The sequence below is a fragment of the Poecilia reticulata genome, chromosome 3 (genome assembly GCF_904066995.2).
Source record: "Poecilia reticulata chromosome 3, P_reticulata-male-v2, whole genome shotgun sequence".
NCBI classification, from domain to species: Eukaryota; Metazoa; Chordata; class Actinopteri; order Cyprinodontiformes; family Poeciliidae; genus Poecilia; species Poecilia reticulata.
The window spans coordinates 4,811,917-4,833,329 of record NC_088832.1 but is presented as its reverse complement, the minus strand read 5'-3'; the positions used below and the strand labels follow the sequence as shown (position 1 = coordinate 4,833,329).

The 21,413-nt window shown below is 43.0% G+C and overlaps 1 protein-coding gene and 1 long non-coding RNA gene across 2 annotated transcripts in view; one reads left to right on the top strand and one right to left on the bottom strand.

The window, feature by feature from the left end:
* The window catches only part of mmp15b (matrix metallopeptidase 15b), a 35,828-nt gene extending 27,176 nt beyond the window's left edge, over positions 1-8,652 (top strand). The window contains exons 8-10 of the mRNA XM_008404894.3: positions 1,552-1,702; positions 1,982-2,100; positions 2,323-8,652. Of these exons, the coding sequence (XP_008403116.1) occupies positions 1,552-1,702; positions 1,982-2,100; positions 2,323-2,831 (779 nt within the window). The 3' untranslated portion in view covers positions 2,832-8,652. The remainder of the gene's footprint in view (positions 1-1,551; positions 1,703-1,981; positions 2,101-2,322) is intronic.
* An 8,627-nt stretch (positions 8,653-17,279) lies between these two features.
* On the bottom strand, positions 17,280-17,777 carry LOC103462239 (uncharacterized). The gene is made up of 3 exons (XR_533304.2): positions 17,722-17,777; positions 17,582-17,621; positions 17,280-17,491 (listed from the first exon to the last, which is right to left on the bottom strand). It is a non-coding gene; the product is annotated as an uncharacterized LOC103462239 (long non-coding RNA).
* Positions 17,778-21,413: the final 3,636 nt, after the last annotated feature.

Sequence of the window (21,413 nt, the reverse complement as noted above, 5' to 3'; positions counted from 1 at the left end):
GCACGCAGCAGCCGGCGCTCCGCCAGAGCTCCCAGCTCCCGCAGCAGCCGGCCGTCCTGCCGGTCCCCCGGCCTCTGCTCCGCCCGAGCCCCAGTCTCCAGCGCCCGCAGCAGCCGGCTCTCCGCCAGAGCTCCCAGCGCCCGCAGCAGCCGGCGCTCCGCCAGAGCTCCCAGCGCCCGCAGCCGCCGGCGCTCCGCCAGAGCTCCCAGCGCCCGCAGCAGCCGGCGCTCCGCCAGAGCTCCCCGAGTCCGCTGCCGGTGCGCAGCTCCCCGGTGCTCCTCCCGAGACTCCAGCCGGCCGCCCTGCCGGTTCCCCGGCCTCTGCTCCACCCGAGCCCACGGCCTCTGCTCCGCCCGAGCCCACGGCCTCTGCTCCGCCCGAGCCCACGGCCTCTGCTCCGCCCGAGCCCACGGCCTCTGCTCCGCCCGAACCCCAGTCTCCAGCGCCTGCAGCAGCCGGCGCTCCGACCGGCACACCGCGGCACAAGCTCCGCCTCCAGCGTCGCCGCCCACCGCGGCTCAAGCTCCGCCTCCAGCGTCGCCGCCCACCGCGGCTCAAGCTCCGCCTCCAGCGTCGCCGCCCACCGCGGCTCAAGCTCCGCCTCCTGCGTCGCCGCCCACCGCGGCTCAGGCTCCGCCTCCTGCGTCGCCGCCCACCGCGGCTCAAGCTCCACCTCCTGCGTCGCCGCCCGCCGGACCTCCCACGAGAGGTCTACCTCCTGTGCCGTGGACGGCCCCCGGAAGGGTTTTTGTGTTTGGATTCCTGTTTGGATCTGTTTTTTTTTTTTTTTTTGTTTTCTGGACTCTGGCCCTCCTACCGTCGCCCCTCCGCCCACCCTGTTGGGATCTGGTTTTGTTTTCTGGACTCTGGCCCTCCTGCCGTCGCCCCTCCGCCCACCCTGTTGGGTTGTTTTTTGTTTGTTGGACTTTTTCTTGTTGGGCGCCTGGTAGTCGCCCCTTGAGGAGGGGGTACTGTCATGATCCGTGTTTCTATGTGTTTATTTTCTAGTTTCTGTGTGATTCTGTTCCCTGTTAGTCCTGTCTCTGCGTCTTTCCCCGTTGATTGTCTCCCAGGTGTGTCTCGTTCCCGTGATTGCCCCGTGTGTATTTAGTCTCCCCTGTTGTCTGTGTTCTTCGTCGGGTCCTTGTCTACTGATTGTCAACTGAATGTCTATTCCTTGTCGATTGATGTCACCTTCTCCGTGCTACCAGTTTCCTCGTGTTGTTTCCCTGTTGTTCCTTGTGAGAGTTCTTTAACATTAAAATTCATCATTGACCGCTACATCCTGGGTCCAGCCTGCGTTTCACTCACCGGAAACCACTGCTCCATGACACTTGCATAAATAAGGGCTGGGCTTCTGTGACTGTTCTTGACTTGAATTACCAGAAATGCATGGATGAACTTATGTGTTTCTGAGCCTGTCCCAGTACAAAAAAGCTCACATCTTAAGTTTTCCTTATATGTCAAAGTACCTGAGGTTATGTAGGTTATATTTGCCTGTGAAGGAAAACTAACCTGATTTCTTCTCCTTTCTCCCCTTGTCTTCATCAGGAAACAGATTTTGGCTCTTCAGGGAGGCAAACCTGGAACCGGGCTACCCTCTCGATCTGGTTGATTATGGTCGAGATATTCCCTACGACCGGATAGACACCGCAATCTGGTGGGAACCATCTGGCTACACTTACTTCTTTCAAGGAGACAGGTAAAGTAGCCTTCAGTCTGTCAGTGATGCATTTAGATTAAATGTGTCACCATCAATAATGCATAGACAACGTATCCACCTCATTGTGGTATAATGTCCTGAATCTTCTTTTAGTGCCAAAATGTGCAGTTTGAGCTAAATGTACCTGAGCTGATTTAGAGAGGTTTTCAGTTCACTATGAGCTGTTTAAATACGAACATGGCAGGAGTATCAAGTATCAAGCCTTGTGTAGACAGTTGACAACCAGAAGCAAAACCTTCTTTCTGCCATTGTGTTCAGGTACTGGCGCTTTGATGAGACGTCACAGTCTGCTGACAGGGGCTACCCAAAGTCAATCGATGTCTGGGACTCTTCAGTGCCTTCTTCTCCCAAGGGGGCCTTCCTTAGTGATGATGGGGGTGAGCTGAGACAGAATGAGAGGATTTACTCTGTGTGTGTGTTTGTGTGTATGAGTGGAAGTGCCTGTAGCAGACTGAGACTTGCCTGAAACAAAGAATCGGGGTGTGGTCAATTCTTGAGCGACCGTTAGTTAATATCGCCAGTGTTTCTGTTGAAAGTGAAAAAGATAAACATGTCTTGCTTTTTATGGTGACACATTCTGATGTTTTTGCATGTTCCAGCATACACCTTCTTCTATAAGGGCTCCAAGTACTGGAAGTTTGATAACCAGCGTATGAAGAGTGAACCAGGCTATCCCAAGTCCATCCTGAGAGACTTCATGGGCTGCAGTGTGGACCTGGATCCCGACAGAGACACCGACTCCGGACGCAAATACCCAGACCTAAACCGTCCACCGTTCAACCCAGACGCGGGCCGTGATGCGGACAAGGGCAAAGGACGGGATGGGACAGACCGCGAAGGCACAGACTCTGACAAGGGCAAAGGCTCAGACAAGGACAAGGACGAAGACTACATTGAGGGTCGGGAAGAAGACACCAATGAGGTAGACGTGGTGCTGAAGGTGGATGACAGCGAGGAACGAACCATGAACATTTTGATGGTGACCATCCCTTTGGTCCTGGTGATGTGCATCCTAGGATTGATCTACGCCATAATCAACACGCTGCAGAGCAAAGGGACGCCGCGGCTGCTGGTGCACTGCAAGCGCTCCCTTCAGGACTGGGTCTGACCCTTGGCTTGAGGAGGCTCTGAACTTTACATACCTCCCCTCCTCTCACCCAGACCTCTTTCTGGTGATCCATCTGTGCTCAGTGGTTCCTGCAGCTCTTAGTAAATGTGGCGGTAGATCCATGCTGATCCAGTACTGATAAAAACTACAAGCCAACGTAAATTATGTCTTACATTTAGAGACACTGATACACCACCTTAACCACCTCCCTTCGCCCATGGTGCTCTACAGTGTGCTGACTGTAGTCTATTTATGACAGAACTTTGCACATTTTTTTTTCCATGTTTTGTTTTGGTTCCTTCTGTGTGAGACTTCATGTTGTTATTATTAGTTCATAACCAGGAAAGCTGTTCTGCTCTCTGTCTCCTCTGCAAGGCCCTCCTCCTTCCCCTGAATCTCAACAGGGCTTTCTGTTTGAAGATATCGTAACATCTGCTTATGTCATCTCACAAAGGGTAAGCAAACGTGTAGACAGAGCACTTGGGTTTGAAGCTTGGTTGATAATCAATTCTGTCGTCACATTTAGATGCTTGTCTGCAGTGTAGTGTATCAAAAACATGCTGCTGGGTTTAACTGGAAATGGTTAACACAGTTTCAGCTGAAATCTGGGAAATTTTTGTATCTCATGTGAGGCTCCAACCCTCTGAGTCAGGCAGTTACAGGACAGGTGTTTTCCAGGGTGGTTTTGGATTTTTCTTACACGATAGATCACTTTAGTCCCCCCCTCCAAAAAAAAAGTTTGGATCTGCTCATCTGGGGTTGTTGAAAGAACCAGGTGGACACTTTGGCTGCTCCTTGGATTTCCTCTTTTTTTCTCCAGAATCCACCATGTTCATGCTGACACATATTTTAGAAATCAGACATCTTTGAGATTCTTCATCAGGAAACATGGCTCCAAATTAAGACTTCTTGAAACCTCTCGTTTTGGTGTTGAATTGACGAGTGGCCTAGTTCTGTCTGTGCTCTGGAAACCACAATGGAGGAGCTGTGGGCTGCATTACACTGTAAAGGTCACGACTGGCAGGAAATGGTGAACAGCATCAAAGAAAACAGATATATTAGTGCTGTTCGTCTGTTAGATTTGAAAAAAATAGAAACAAAGACTACCAGCCATTGTAGTTTCTGCTATATCTCCTCATAAACCAAACACAATTCAAGCAAAGTTTAACGTCTTTAGCTTCCGACTAGGAGGATTCTTCTTTATATGGTCATAGCTGTAAAAAAATCAAAAACAAACAGTGAGCAAAACACGTCCACTTGTTGTGTGCTAACGTCTGTTAGCTTGTTTTAGCTTCGGATCTCATTAGTTCCCCAAAGCAAATCAGAAAAGCTTCACTGTGCCAGTAGTTCTCCTAACCTCCACAGGCCATGTTAGGGTAGTGCCTAATTTTATTTGTGACAGATCTCAAAAGCACGAAACAGACATGCTAATCAGGCTAAAACTCTAATATTTATATGGTCGTTTTGAAAAGCACTGGCATTCATCTCCTTTTCACAATAGTGATGAATAAATTACAGATTTACAATCTCATAATCTAGAAATCATGACTTAAAATAAGATTCAGGTTGCAGTAAACATTGAGCATTATCAAGCAAAGCTTAGCATTCCTGCTTTAGCTGCTTCCCAGCTGGCTGGACCATACTTCTTCCCATATATGGGAACAAATGTAAAGACTTCTCTGTCCTTCAGGGTAAACGTCAAAGCAGAACCTGTTCCCTTTACATTCAGGACAGGCTTATCCTCAATCTGCCTCTTCTCTGTCAACAATCAGGAATTTCCTTTGTGCTGTACACGAGGGGGAGTATTCATTATCTGAGAGAACCTTAACCTTAAATCGTAGCAGGGCCCAGCTAATGTTCCACACACTCCCAAACAGCCTGTCTGTCGAGCACAAATCAACAATGATGACCTGCGATCTCGGTGTCAGAACAGTGGGGTATCTGGACACACCAGGGTGGGCTCATGTGAGCGCAGGCTAATCCTCCTCATGAAAAACAGCAGGTGTGCACAAAATGCCGTTAACCCCTGGACCTTTCCCTTAAACCCTTAAGTTCCCCCGTATCGGAAAGCTCCTTGCTCCTTTTTCATCTTGCAAGAACAAAGGATGAAGTCTTTGTAAAAGTCATTGGATCAGCCCTGCAGGGCAAATTAAACATGATCAGCAAGTGTGGAATTGCTTATTTTGACTCAGCGCAGTTGTAGTCTAATTAGATTTTTAGATAAAGTGAAGCTTTATTCACACTTTGAAAGAAAGACTTCTAACCAAAAAAACCTTCCATATGTTACGGTTTGTTTTGTCTCTTGACATGAAAACTGACTTACTAAAAAATGACTAATTTAGGTTGTGAAATGAGCTTACTGTTTGGTGTTAGTATCTCCACTGTCACATTGTGGTTTAGCGGTAAATCTGAGTGGAGATCCTCTGAAAGAAATTGTTTATCATTACTCTGATTTAGCATCTAAAGGTGAGTCAAACGGTTGGGTCAAGCTTGACCGCAAAGGAAAAAAGGCTTATCTATAAGGAAGGAGCATGGGGAGTGATGGGTGGAGCTTTGTCAGGTTGCTCAGATGTAACTAGGGAGTGTCTGACTATCCTACAGCTGAAACAAAGGAGGGGGGAGGGGGCAGGAGGGGAAGGACGTTGACTTTGCCTCCCTGAGGCTACAAAGCATAGATCTCAGGAATAACGAGGGCTGGACGGAAGAGGAGAAAAAGAAGAAGAAGGGGCCATGGGAGGCAGATTTGTCTGCAATTCTACCAGTGTCCTGGAAACTCACAGTCAGTAAGAGACTTATTCTAGAAGTCTCTCACTCGCTGCTTAAGTAAAGCCACTTCCTGTATACTGTTTGCACTTTTTCACATTTTGTCACACTCCAATCACAAACGTCAGTGTCCTTTTGGTATTTGATGTGATATCTGGAAAGCGCGTCATGCTCCTGATGTCGATGCACGGTGGAACCACATTTTTTGCTGCTGCATTTACAGCTTCAGGTCTTCTGAGGTTTGTCTCCACCAAATGGGAATCTCTAAGGACTAAAATGTTTGCATATCAACAACAACAAAAATAAATTTAACCTAAGTTTTAAATCATATAGCAGTAAATTATCGTAAAAATATGTAGACGTTTGTGGTTGCAGCACAACAAAATGTGCAAAGGTTGAAGAGGAAGGAATAGCCTTGAGTCTGGCTGTTGACCCCGAGGCCCACTGCAGGGTTAAGGTGAAGGCTTGTGTTGGTGGGACACCTAAACAGTTAACGGGACATTCAGCCTGACAAGAACCTGGAGATTGATCTAAGGCAAGTCAATCCTGGTTGCTTTGAAACGGTGTCCTGTGTCCATCTCTCACCCCCCTCATCATTAGTAAGTTGTCAGAGGGAGTGGTTGGCGGACGCAGCTAATCAGCGCTAAAAGCACCGTCCTCTCCTGTCCTCCGCTCCCATTGGTCCAGCTGGGACATCTGCGAGTACTCAGACATCCCAGTGTCTGGACAGGCTCAGAAAGTGCACACTCACCGCATTAGACACTAAGTAGCAGATAGAGTTCATCAATCTGCCTTTCCTGTGACCTCCAAACAACCACTTTAAAGAGCGGAGAGCTAGCGGAAAGCTGAACGAGCCGCTGCGCCTCAGAGATCGCCGCGCTCTGCCGGTTTCAGCAGCTTCTCGTTGTTCCGTCCCGCTCGTTGTCTCTGGACACCAAGCGCGAAAGAAGTATTGAAAGAACTCTTGTCAGAGGTGATTGATGCGCTTGTTGAAGTGTTCAGTTAATCAGCCCTACTCTCCATCAGTGAGCTCTATTTTTTGATAGTAAATCTTCCACCCCCTCTGCATGCCCGGCCCTGGAAGCCCGGGGGAATCATCACAACAACAATGGCCTGCTCTCTTCCTCTCTCTTTCTCTTACTCTTCCCTCCCACCATTTTTCTCTCCTTCTCCTTGGATGCATACTCGCACAAAAACATTATTGTCTCTCTCAACCCAATCTCAGCCCACCTTCCCTTTAGGAAAGCGGTCCGGCCTGTTTCTAGATCAGCTGTGACGGAATTTGCTTAAACAAACGCTCTACCTGTCAGCTCTGTTGCTTTCTTTAAGGCCTGGACCAGGAAGCAGGCGGTACACTCTGAGGGTCTCAGATGCCAGCGTGGGGAAGGTTCGGACAAGCTGAGCTTTCATGTGTCTCAGGATGTCTCTGTGTAAACACGGCATGCTGAGCGTTCCTGGCTCAGCCCCGACAGCCCAGCTTTCAGCACAGAAAGCCTGACGCCTCCGATTCCAGTCCGCCGTTATTTAGAAGGCAGCAATTAGAGGCGGACCAATCAGAGATCTGTCCCTGATATCCAGCTTTCGCTAAGCTGTGGTCTGCCGTTTTTGGCAAACTTCAATTTTAATAAAAAATTCGCATTTATCATTTATGTTACTGGTTTTTTTGGGGGGTCCCAAAAACGATGCATGTATATGTAGCCACTTCCAAGTATAAGGGGCTTGTTGAGCCAACACCTCATCATGACGTCTCCTCTGATGGCATAAAAATGGTCTGGATACTTAAGAGTTCCACGTCTAGTTGTCAAAACACACCTTTAGTTTTGTTAGCATTGCAATAGTAGCAGCTTCTGTGTGTTTCTTAGCAACTCTAGACCCTGAAATGTCCAAAAGATGCCAACATTTCCTTTGGTTCATGTGGCTCTCATTTACTAGAAGCTCAGCAGGAGGAAGGATGACGAGATAAGAGGACGACATGCAGTACATGGGTCAGGAGTCCAGTCCAGAACAGCTCTGTCCCTGAGCCACATGATGCCTCAACACAACATTAAGATTTCTGAATCCAGCATGTTCCGCAATTTAGAGCGGTTCAAACATCAATCAGCTCAAACGCAGCCACGTCACTTCAGTTCGTCCAGCTTTCCTGTCAGTCTGACTTTACGCAGCGGCCTGAATGAAGTGCACACACATCTCAACAAGTCAAAACGTTTCTTTTTGATCGTCTTCATTTGCCTTTTATGCTTCCTCCCGTTTTATTTCTAAACATTTCACTGACACTGAAGGTAAACAACTCTGACTCTTCCTCCATCAGTAGTAACTTCCACTCCAAAGAGTGTTGTTTGTTGTCGGTGTGACCAGGTAGCACTGGTGTCCAGTACATTGACTGGTCATCAGCCTGTTTCTCCGTGCAGTTCTGTCTTTGTCGCCACACCTCCGCTGAAGACGGACAGACAGCAAAGAATCCGAAGAACATACTGCCTCACTTTTCACTTAAGTCAGCTTTTGTAGTCTAGATTAGTTGGGCCCCAGAGGACTGCGGTTTGCCCAGATTCTCCTGTTTTCCCAGAATGCCCCTCAGCTTGCTCACTGAGCCCATCCACTTGGAAACCACTCATTTTAAATGGCCACTCCACTAACTCTCCATGGAAATGGAACAGAAACAAAGGCTTAAAGATGACTTTCAGAGCCTTGAGAGTGCAACAGATGAGTGATCATCGTGCCTCATAAGGACACTCAAGACTGGTGGGCAGGCGACCTAATAAAACTGCCTCTATCCTCTAGTTGCAGCTACAGTAGAGACTGGCTTCACGCCTTTTGACTCTTTGTTTCTGTTATTTTCTGTAAAATAAAGAATTTCAGTTTCATCTCTGCCTGAGATGAGATGATGAGGAAAATGTGTTTTTATTTCATTGTTTATAACATTCCAATGAATATTTTGGATGTTTTTTTTTGTTAGAAAGCCTTTTTTTTTACATTTGTGTTGTGTTCAATTCTAGATTAGTGTGTTAACAAGCCATGCTGGACATGTACACATTAAAAAGTGCTCTACGAAAAGGAAGAATGGTGTCCTAAGCTTTTTTTTTTCTTGTTTGTGGAGCAGCTGAAGCAGCAAAAAAGCTTCAGGGCTTATCAGAAGAAACTACGATTCCACACACACACTCACGCACATACACACACAGAGCACACACCCTCCTCTCTTCCTGTGGTGAGGTCACTGTCCAGGAGGGCCTAGCTTCCTGTCTCACACGGGACAGGCAGCAGAATGGTCTTGTGGGCAGTGGAAGCTTTACGGTGGGGGTGAAGCAGCCTGGCAGAATGCCAGGAAGCCACATGAGCTGAGAGGAAGTCAGCGAGCCGCTGAAGCAGCCTGTAAGAAGCCGAAACGACACAGGAATCACACTGAGAGGAAATTCATTGTTTGCTGCACCACTGAGGGTTTAATCCCAGCACTGGGATTGCAACACAGAAGCAGCAGAGTTTGACTAAATGTGTTTGTGGCTGCAGCAAAAAAATATAAATAAATATAAATTAATCACTACAAAACAAGCAAAAAATACCACAAAATAAAAACATACTGTGCCTTGCAAAAATACTAAAAAACCTTTAAATCTTTTCATGTTTTGTCACATGGACTTCAAACATGTTGCTAGCTAGCAAGAGATAGACAGCCAGCAAGAATTAACCAGCTTGCTAGCTAGCCATCTAGCTAGGTATCTGCTGCATACATGCATGCATGCATCCATGGATGGATGGATGGATAGATGGAGGGATGGAGTTTCTGGATATTATGTACTTTATGTTATTCATATGTTACAAATAAGTGGTTAATTAAGCAAATATGAAATAAAATACAAAGAAGAAAGGGATGTAAAAAAAAACTTCTTTATGAATATTAACGTAAAGTCTAACCCACTGACAAAAGGAATTATGATCATATAGAAAAAGAAGTTAAGTTTTCAATCCTCAGAGATAACATGTAAAAGCTCTTGTGGAATAAAAAGTTTTGTGGAAATCTCAGCATAAGTAAAATGATTGTGTTGATCAAATTTAGGAACTTATTATTTGAGAGGCTGAGAAGCAACAGACGTTGATAAGCAGAGACTCCTACTGTTTCAGGATCCTAACAACGCAAATGACACATTCAGACACCTCCAGGCTGTACCCACACCTTCAGTCCCTGCTGACCAGGAGCAGCAGGAGTGGGAGTAAAAGAGTATGGGAGACCCCCACTGGTAGCTGATACCAGAGTCTCATCCACCCCAACACCAATCCCCTATGTCTCCTTAGTACTGAATTGAAATGGAGATCCAGGAGGAGGACACTGCAGGGCGGGTCACCCAGCCTCCAAGGAAAGGCAGGACGATTTTATCTGTATAGCACATTTACAGCAACGAGGCTATTCAAAGTGCTTTACTTGATTAAAAGAAAAATAAAACAACACACACGCAAAAAAAGACATTTTATTACAGTGGCAAAGCGGGGAAAAAATTATGACAAGTTTAAAAACAGACTGATGTGCTAGACAGTTGTTCATTGAAGGAAACTCTACAGAAATGGCTTTTTGGCCTTGATTTAAAAGACGTAAGTGTTTCGGCTGTTTTGCAGTTTTCTGGAAGTTTGTTCCAGATTTGTAGTCCTTTTAGATGCTGAATGTTGCTTCTCCATGTTTGGTTTTGGTTCTGGGGATGAAGAGAAGAACCAGAAGATCTGAGAGGTTCTGGAAGGTTGATATAACAACAGCAGATCTTTAATGTGTTGTGGTGCTAAAACGTTCAGTGATTTATATACTAACAACAGGCTTTTAAAGTCTATTCTCTGAGCTACAGGGATCCAGTGTAGGGACTTTAGAACTGGGTGATGTGCTCTGTCTTTAAAATGTTACATTATTAAATGACAAGAAGAAGTTGTTGTAATCAAGATAAGTTCATGGATGAGTTTCTCCAGATCTTGCTGGGACATTACTCCTTCAGTACTGGGAATGTTCTTCAGGTGATAGAAGCCCGACTTTGTAACTGCCTTTATGTGTCTCTGAAGGTTCAGGTCAGAGTTCATCACTACACCCAGATTAAAGCCTGATTTATAGTTTGCAGCTGCAGTAACTGAAGCTGTGCGTTGACTCTAGTTCGCTCATCTTTAGGTTCAAAGATAACTTCAGTTATGTTTTTGTTCAGCTGGAGAAGGTTTTGGCACATCCACACATTTATCTGTTCTAAACATCTGTTCAGTGATTGGATGGGTTCAGAGTCACCTGATGACATCGTAATGCAGAGCTGTGTATCATCTACATAACTAAATGACTTTGTGATCTTTAAACCACTCTGACTGGATGCTGAGGGTAATTGTACATTAGGAAGACCTGTTAGCATCTGAGCTTTAACTTCTTGTCTTATATCTTTTGATGTTGCTTCAGTATTTCCACATTTCCTCATGACACCATCTATTTTAGGATGTGTGCCATTTCCTCCTGCAGCAAAGCAGCCCCACAACATGCTGCTGCCTCCCCCATACTTCATAGTTGGGATGATGTTCCCAGGTTTACAATTGTTCCTGTTTTTTGTTGTTTTTTTCCCCCAAATATAACAATGGTCATTATGACTGAGCAGCTCCACTGCAGTTTCATCAAACGACATTTCTCCAAAAATGAAGGTTTTTGTTCCTCTGCAAGCTGCGGTCTGTCTTTTTAATGATTCCTTTGGAGTGATGACTTCTTCCTCTCTGAGAGGCCTTTCAGTCCACGTCAGAACAGGATGTGCTTCACTCTGTCTCATCAGCTTCAGCCTGCATCTTCACAAGGTCACAAGGTCATCTGGGCTTTCCCTCACTGGTTAAAAATTTTGAAGACGTTAAATTAATAAATAAATCCATGATATTCTTTCTCTCCTTATTGTGGCATTGAGCAAATAGAATGATTTTGGTAATTCTAAAAACACGTAAAGCAAAAGAGAGAAGTTTGATCTGATTTACCTTCAGATAGAAAAACTGTGTGCATGTCTTTCTGTTTGAAGCGTTCCTGCTCCGGCTGTTACGAGGCACACTGTGCACAGCGCTGTTATCGCTTGCAGCCGTCTCTTTACTCTAGGTTGAAAATTAACTCACATTTAGTCCCATGACTCATGTTTCCAGGACACGATCACACATAAAACAGAGGCAGTTGATTACTAGCTGGTGCAGCTTATGGCCAGCTGTAAATGTTTGAATGAGGTCCAGCTGAGACACCTGTCTGCTGATAGACACTTGTTCTAAATAAAAACAAGTCATGAGTTCTCTCTAATGCCTCCACTTCATCATCTTTTAACTTTCAAATCAAAAATAGATGCAGAAGACAAGCAACTGTCATGACTGCAGACATACTGAGAGCCAATCCAGACTTTATGAAACTGGATTGTGTGGAAAACTGGTGCAATCGATGCGTTAGAAACTAACACCAGTTTTAAAGTCCCTACACTGGCTCCCTGTAGCTCAGAGAATAGACTTTAAAATACTGTTGTTATTTTATAAATCACTGAACGGTTTAGCACCACAATACATTAAAGATCTGTTATTGCTGTACCAACCGTCTAGACCCCTCAGATCTTCTGGTTCTGGTTCTGCTCTACATCCCCAGAACCAGAACCAAACAAGGAGAAGCAGCATTCAGTTTCTATGCACCACAGATTTGGAACAAACTTCCAAAAAACTGTAAAACAGCTGAAACACTGGGTGCCTTTAAATCTCAACTTAAAACCCAACTGTTTAGAGTTGCTTTTGGCTAAATTAGGGTTAGAGTGGGTTTTGATGTCTTCCATGTTTTTATGTCTTTAATGTTTTTAATTTCTTTTTATTTCTTTTCTACGTTTTAATCCCGTTTTCAGTCCCTGAGGGTTAGAATCCCAGTTAAACGACGTTTAACTGAAGTCCTAAAGGGGTGCAGGTTTTAATGTTTTTTTAAAATCTCTTTCTCTTTCTCACTGTTTATTTCTGTTTTTATTTTAATTATGTAAAGCACTTTGAAATGCCTTGCTGCTGAAATGTGCTATACAAATAAAATTTGATTGATTGATTAAATGCTTGTCTAGTGTATTGTTCCTGAACTAAAATCTCGTTTATATATTTTTCTTCTTTCTTTGTCTTTCTTTTCTTTATCTATAAGCTAGTTATGAAAGTTGCTTCATAACAGGCATATGAAGTGCTCAGCATAAATAAGAAAAACTGTATAAATATTTGAATATCAAAATAATAATGAATATTAACATATTAACACTAAAACTATGAAGAAAACTGACATTTTAAGCTTATAATTTTAAAATATAAATATTAATCTAAGACTTAGATTACTTCACATGTAATATATGGCCGCCACACGCCTCCATTCTGAGGTTGTTGTTCATACTTGTTTCCACCTTTGCCGTTTTTGTATCCGTCACTCTGCAGCGCTCCGTTTACGGCAGTAAGAATGGATCCATTTTCACGTCTATTCAGCCATGGCAGCCGAGAAAACAAAATCATAGCACAAAGAATAAACGGCTTTTAGTGGCACATTAACTACAACCTCTGTAGAGAATCAAGATGTGTGTCTTACGGCAATGACGTAAATGTCAGATCTAAATGCGATGCAACCGTTCAGACGGAAGCTTTGACATCAATGGATATGTATCTGATGTAGGACCTCATGAGAGGCACAAATAGGATTTTTTTTAGGGGTGAAAAAGATCTGAGTGGGATCGTTGAGACTATTGTGAAAAAGTCAAATGCTTGGTGTGAGAATATAGCCTCAGGTGTGTAGAAAGACCTCTGATTAAATTGATCAGATTTGTGCTGCTCAGACTGCCATAAAAATATGCCAAGAGTCATATCTGGCCAGTCACTTTGTGATATTTTTGCCAGCATTGTGATCGTAGACTGAGGCTTTCATTTGCTTGATTTGCAACATGATCTTGAAAGAATGTCTTAAGAAACATTCTGTTATTTTTTTAAATTTCCTTTATTTAACCAGGTAAACCGTGTTGAGATCTAGATCTTATTTTCAAGAGGGACCTGGGCAGAAGTCTGCAATACACAGCAACCTGGTTACAAAATAAATTGGCAAACATAAATTGCAATTTGTTGAATAGTATTCCAAAGTAATGATTAATTCTGAAAGGAAGATAAAGGTTTGCTGACAAATCAGTTGGCGTGTACTCACTTGTACCGCACATTAAAACCAGATACTCAACAGTTAAATAACTCTTCTCTTCTCTTCTCTTCTCTTCTCTTCTCTTCTCTTCTCTTCTCTTCTCTTCTCTTCTCTTCTCTTCTCTTCTCTTCTCTTCTCTTCTCTCACTGTGCCATCCTTCTGCTCGTTATGTTTCAAAATGAGGTAATACTGTAGAAACATCTGTGCCACAAATCGTTTCAGTGTGTCTTCATGCAACCTTTGGCAGACATCACCACAGACAGAGATGTTTCAGACACTCATGGTGCTTATAAAACGCTGTCAGGACAGAGGTGCAGCCTGGGGCCAAACCTCACCCAGACACAGCTGGTTGGGCCTCAGGCCTTCGCTGTGCTGCTGCTCGCTCCTACTCAGCACTGCTGCAAACACTGGAACTTTTTAATAAAGGTATAAAAGTGGTGAAGTCACCTGACACCTTTGATTAGAGTGACTTTACTGAACCAACTGTGAGTTAAGGTGGTGCACACACCAATTATCATTGTTTCTGGGTTTACTTTCATGCATGAAAATGACGTTGATGCTGAAACATACGAAAGTGGATTCTGCACTTTGTGCACTTTGTCAAGGACAAAGCGTGAGACACCATGTTGCTGTCAGAAGATATAAGACGGTGTGAAAGCACCTCAAATCACAGTAGTAGCTGTGCTTCTATTCTAAATGTGCGAAAACCTTTTAAGTATTACACTAATGTCAAAAAACTAAAATTTCGCAATTGCTGTTTCCAGTAAAAAAGAAATGAAAACAAATGAGCTTATAAGTCATTAAAATCATGGCAGCGACAGATGTAAACATATTCATAACTCAGCCATTGTGATCATCATCTTTCAGCCAGTCAGAGGAAACGCCAGCATCTTATTCAGGGGTTGAAACGACAAGCCCCTTTTTCTTGGGAGCGGCTAGGTATGATGCATTTTGGGGAAATAGTGGTCTGTGATTTTACAGAAGAGCTATGAATTCAACACATTCAAAACGCAACTTTCTTATGAACCGTGTGATGCATTTTCCCAGAAGTAACATCCAGCTGGTGATTACGTGTGAAAAAAATGTTTCCATTGCAGTTTTGGGAAATACATCTATTTCAATTCTGCCGAAAAACTACCTCATCCTTGGGCATGAACTTTATTATCCAAAAAGGTGAGCTTTTTCGAAATTGTTTTGTTTCCATTAGTCAAATTTATTTGATTAATTTCAATCCACACAATTCTATGGATAATGAAAATGCATACGGAAAATACTTGCAGAAGTTATCCGTTTATTAACATCATGTAGTAGGTTATGTCTGCTATATTTAGTCATAAAATTTTCTTGCTATGTGTATATATATATATATATATATATATATATATATATATATATTTATTTATTTTTTTCAGCATTCAAGACAATTATTGATTAAAACGTATGCACTGAAGTCATAAAAGTAAAACTTTTCTTGTAGCAAACATAACGATGAAGAGAACTAGTTGTATTTTACTAGAATGTCCATTAAAATGTTTTTGATAATTATTATGTTTTGCATATGTACAAATAACGTGAGAATGGATTGGTTTGCTTGGAAACTGCTGTAGTTTTCACTTTTTTTTTCCTGGGAGAATATTTTGACCTACTTTCTAAAACAGCTGATTTCAGAAAAACCAAGCACCAGACTTCCCACAACCCATTGTGTTTTGAACCTTTGACCTCTGCAGACCCAGGAGAGATGAGACGGAATCGCAGCTGGGGGCATATTCACAACTTCACTCCGTTCCACACTGCTTCACTGATTTCTCATTTAAAACTCATTTGTTTTATAAACTTTTAAGATGAAAATCTGCTGGACTTCCTTCAGGCATATTGGACGAATATGCACGTCAACATCGATGTGACTTGAATAAACCAGCATCGTGTGCAGAAAACGTTACTGCCTTAAGGGATCTGCAGTGAAATCATGGGCAGCTCTACCTGACCATCATGCCTATCATAATCTCCTTGTTGACGTCTTGTGTTTACACTGTCTTTGGTGGACGCCTTTCAAAGTGCATTCTTACAAAAACATTCCTGTGTTACGATAAAGCTATTATCCCAATCACTGGGGGGAAAACTCATAAAAGTGATGGCATGTAATAAACTTAATAAGGAAAACATCACAGGGGACAGATGAACAACACAAGCCTTTGAGTTTGAGTGAAGGTTATTGCAGTGTTTGTGTCAGAGTCAAGTCTTCACAGCAGTGCTGGTGTTAGGGAGGAAAAAAAATTTTGTTCACAGATTTCAAAGCATCACCAAATAAACCGAATGCAGAGGATTTTTTTAATATACCTTTAACCAGTGAGAGTGCCAAAAGAAAGTAATGGATTGTTTTGGTCTGGCTGAGGTATTATGTGTCACACTCAAAGTTCCTTAAAGGCCTTTTTGCACTGCCTGGCCTGACCATCTCCCTACAGAGGCTGTCGGTCTGTTGTTATTGTCTGATGTTGTTCCAGGATTCAATGATGCACAGTGGCTCCAGAACTTGTGGATGTCTGAAGACACAGTAAATTACCTGTGCACAAGATTACGTCCTGTTTTGGGGCGGACAAATACGACCTTCAGAAAGTACCACTACATTCGGTGAGTACCAGAGCACTGGACATCTGTTTGGAATGAGTGTGACAACAGTGTTCTGTGTTGTAGCACAAACTGTATGAGCACCTGAACTGATTAAAATCCCAAATCCAGACAGATTTAAAGAGATGGCAGGACATTTTGAGAACACAGTGTGTGGTTCCCATACACATAGTATACTATCATAGGTCTAACACAAAAGCACAATGACTTTTTCAACTTCAAAGGCTGGCATTCTGTGATTCTTCAGGCAGTGGTGGATGGAAAGGTTCTCCTCTGGAATATCTGTTAAGGAATGCCAGGGAGTCTACATGACAGGAGTACTGAGATTTTCATCACTGTGGCAACTAGCCACATGTGGAAATATTTTTCCACCACACACTACACAGCAAATTTGGAAGTGTTCCATCAACTCAGAGTTAAATTTTACACTTTTAAGGTGTCTATATAGGTCCACACTGGATGGTGTAGAAGTTACACTTTTGAAAGTGTCATTTGTGAGAGTTGATTCAACACTCACGGTAGCTGAAATCAAATACACTTCAGTGTTAATTTACCCCAAAACTAGTGTATATTGTCAAAAGTTAACACTATGAATGTGTTAATCCAACACAGAATGGTGTAAAGTATACATTAACATAGAAATCTGAGTTTTGAAACACTACTGGCAGGGCATGCTGTGGTGGTGCAGGGGTAAAGCACAGCCCACATATGAAGGCTCTAGTTTTCAATGCGGCTGTCGTGGGTTCGCTTCCCGGTCTTCCCCTTCTCATTACTCACTTTTTTTTTTTGTCAATATACCACAAAATAAAAGCCTAGAGCAATTAAAACCTTTTTTTCCCCAGAAACTACTGGCCATCAATAATCTATAAATTCATTTTAAGACATTAGATGCTACAAAAACACCAGCACCATTCGCAGAATATAATCTACTTTTATTTCAAAACATCAAACAGCACTGACAGCAATATACAACAAAGGTCATACATTCATGGTACTTTGCACTGAAGGTGAAGTGTGCTTTGAAAGTTCATTGGAAGCGGCCATGGATGGTCTTGTGGTCACTGATGAAGTGTCTTTGGTGCTGCTCTTGTTTTCACCAATATGAAGGAGGAAGACTTCCAGCCTGGAAGGAAAAACAAGAAATATAGCAGAAACATTAGGATAATAAATAAATATTTTAAAAAGTAGTGTGAGCCAATCTAATCAGACTCACCTGTGTGTGTCACCATAGTAATTCAAATTACTCTGTCCACCTGGTTTACAAGATAAAGCATTAAAAAGTCAGAAATAATTACTAAAGAAATTAGTCAGCTTATAGAAAAAAATTTGGACAGCATTAAAAGTCGCACCAACCCGTCTGAAGAAATGTGTTGAAGTCTTCATAACAGGCTTCAATCACCACCATGACACACTGACAAAGAAAAAACATTTTGGCAGTTTTTAGATATGCCACAGGTACAAAACACCAGAGTCAAATGGCTCAATTGCCTCCTCATTTTGTAGATATATTCTCCAGAGTCCTGCTAATCACCTAATTATTGTATTCAGGTGTGGTGCTGCAGCAGCACATCTAATGTTGCAGGACAGTGGTCCTCCAGGACTGGAATTTTACACCTGGGCCATATCATATTGTTCACAATAATACCGGTGTAAAAAACTGATCTGGGAAAATAAATGTTCTAGTGATATGCTAATTTCATGGTGCAAATGTCACCCTGCCATCACGCATGCAGAGCAGAGACATACAAGTTGTAAAGGTGAAGGCAAACATGGCTGAACCGCCATAAAAACAAAGAAGCTGGTCAGTGGGTTAACATTTTGTACTGGACTGAATTTCACAGAATTAGCTGCTATCTGCGATAAGGTAAGGGAATTCAGTAGTTCCCGTACTCGCTGGTTACCTACCTGGTTACATGGAGCTCTGTGTCAGCTCGCCAATCCTCCACACACAGAAAATGAACTGAACAGCCACTGACGTCTTCCCAAAATAAAATAAATAACTTGGAGCTCAGCGCAAGGCTCATGGCCACCGATATGTACGAAACAGGAGAAATAGTTCCTGACCGTTTTGTCGGCACCCGGTTGACCGGAGGCGGAAAGATACGACCACTTTTCAGAAACATAGAGAGAAAACTAGCTAGCAAGCTACAGCTAGTGACGTCTGCTAACTCATAAACATTTAAATAAGTAAGAGGAAGCTAGAGTTTAAGGTGCTTATTGTTCCGCATCCCGAATCAGATGAACTGATTAAAGAAACACATGTTGGTGTGTTGAGCTGGATGAAGTGGAAGCCGCAGCAGCCGATCTGGACGTTGAGGGAAGTCTTGGTGAAGACGACCTTGGAGGGGAGGATGGCGGCGATATTGATGATGTAACGTTGGAGAGTCCGAGGAAACCATGGTGGGTGCACAAATGTCTAGGGTCGCAGAGTATTCTAAACAAAAAAGAAAACCTCAGCGACATAGTCAACATAGCCTATTCTGCTAGTTATGAAGCAACAGACAGGACTATCCACACTAGCTGCCACTTAGCCATACAGTTTTACAACTTATGTTTTGCGAGCACAAATAAAACATTACTAATTAGCATTTATACCTGATAGTTTCAAAGTTAAACGTACAGAATTAAAACTGCTGTAAATTTTACATATTACGTGTAAAGAGTGTACTTCCTGCTTTGTTTTCATTGGCCACTACTCCTGGTACGTACGCAGTAAGCACATGTTGGCCAGTCTGCCTCCAAGCTGTTGGTTGTGTGTGTAAAAACTGTTTATTGCAGGTTTATGGCAAACGCACAGAGACAGACGCACTTAGCATCTGGATACAATATTCTCCAAACGTTCTGCAGTCATGTACAACACCTGTTAGGGTGGCGCCGCCAACCACACCTAAGCACACAACATCTGCGTGAAACTAAGGAGGAACCATGTGGAGCTTGTGGCACCTTGCAATGCAGTGTTAGAGGGACCAACCGCTGTGGGTTTGAGTGGAAGTGGGGGCTTGTCTTCCAGCAGCTCCAGAGATACCATCATGTTTACCAAGCAGGTTCTGAAGGAGCAGTACAGAATTAAACAAGCTAGCAGACAGACAGCAAACAGAAGAATGGAGGGGGAAATGAGAAGCCTGGATGCTTTAGCTGAATTCCTTTAATGTGAAACAAAATTGTGTAGCTAAACGTAAAAAACAAACAGTTTTAACTTGAATGTTCATTGCATTTTCCGTAGACACCTGTGAAAATAATTTCTATTCCCAATGTCTTTTTTGTTCTCTGGGAAATTACTTTTGATGGTAAATAAAGAAACAATCATAAAAATCAAAACATCTACAATAGTGATAGTAATATTAATGATAAAATAATGGTCAGTGCAAAGTAGCCTACAAATTCTTTGGTGGGGGGCGGTGAGGGACCTGGATAAAGGCTAGGGGGACGCTGGTCCAAAGAATGTTGAGAAACACTGGTCTAACAGATTTGAGTCAACATTCAGGTTAAAAACAACGTATACGACATGTATTGATAATTTTGATGACACTCGGCAAACTGCAATGTTTGTTTGCTGTTTTGTCAGTTGGTGACTGTATGTTATTTTATGACTTTTTATTTGTGTGTTTTTATGATATAAAGCACTTGTTGCTGAAATGTGCTATCCAAAAAACCCCAATTGATTGATTGAAATCCCAGCTTTGTGAGGGTCACTCCAAGTCCAGACTCTCCAAAGAAGAGATGAATGCGGCAGCTGAAATCTTGAAGTTGTTCCACAACTCTCTTCCGGATATTATGCGTTTTTTTGTAAGTCTGAAATTTGTGCCTGATCTTTAAAGAACAGGTTCCCCCCTTTAGTTAAGCTTTGCATTGGACAGATGGACAACCAGCCCAGATGAGTCACAATCTCAGAAGGTTGGACATGACACCAGAGAGGTGACCTTTGCTAGTCTGAGCGTTACACTATCTGCATCTAATGGCCTGTGCACAGCACTTCTTTGCTCAGATGTGAAAGTGATATTGATCTGTTCCTCGAAGTAAAAAAACCCAAATAAACGTATTGATCCAAACTTTCCCTCTACAAGCGCGCTGCAGCACAATAAAGCTCTCCCAGTCAAACTACCTGTAGGTGCCGCATTCAACATTTTGACAGAAACGCCCCATTACTTGCAGACAGATGGGCACTCCACAAACTAAACACACCCGTGGGAATGAGGTTGAGCCATCAAGTGCTGCTCTAGTCATTTGACAGTCAGCATTACTTTGCATCTGCTGCTGCACAGGATTGCTGCGAGGCAGAATAAGGAATATCTACTGCTCTCTCAGCAGAAATAGATCAGAAGTGTCAACATCCTGTTTTTAACAAGAAGCTGTTGCTTTGAGGGAACACGATTCTATTTGGAGAAATATTATTCTGAGCAACATTAGATTACCAGTGGCGTTGGAATTATTTGTCCAAACTCGTTTGTTTTGTGACAATAAGGCCAAATTAATTTAGGAAGTGTATTACTATGTGCAGCTGATTCTAATGAGCTGCTAATCAGTTTGCCTGACTGGATTAGGAACAGTTTCTTCTTCCTCTACTGTGAGGCGCTGATGGAAGAAGAACTTTCTCAGCTCTCGCCTCTGTATGCTTGCTCTCATTCTAACACATTTTCATCTTTTTCATGGCAGCATCACTTCTTGGTTCGTTTCATCTCCTCCCCATCACTCCCACTGCCTGCTCAAGCTTCGTTCCGGCTGCTTCATCAGATCCTGCCCACTGGCCCGCAGGATTCCTCCGATGGTATCCTCCAAGTTAACAGATAACCGCTGTCTATGTGAGAGAGTCTAGATTTACTCAAATGTTACATTTCAACATTAGGTTCAATATACATGAAGTATAAAGTACTTGTTCACTGACGCAAGTCGCGAATTCAGCTGAGCTAAACACTGAGAACAAAGAGACTGATAGAAAACTTTAAATCCCAGAATGTACTGCATTAACACTTTCAGTTTCTAGCAGGCAGCCTTCTTTTTTGTAGCCGCCAAGGGAAACAATGGTGAGGGAGGAGATCTTTCTTCTT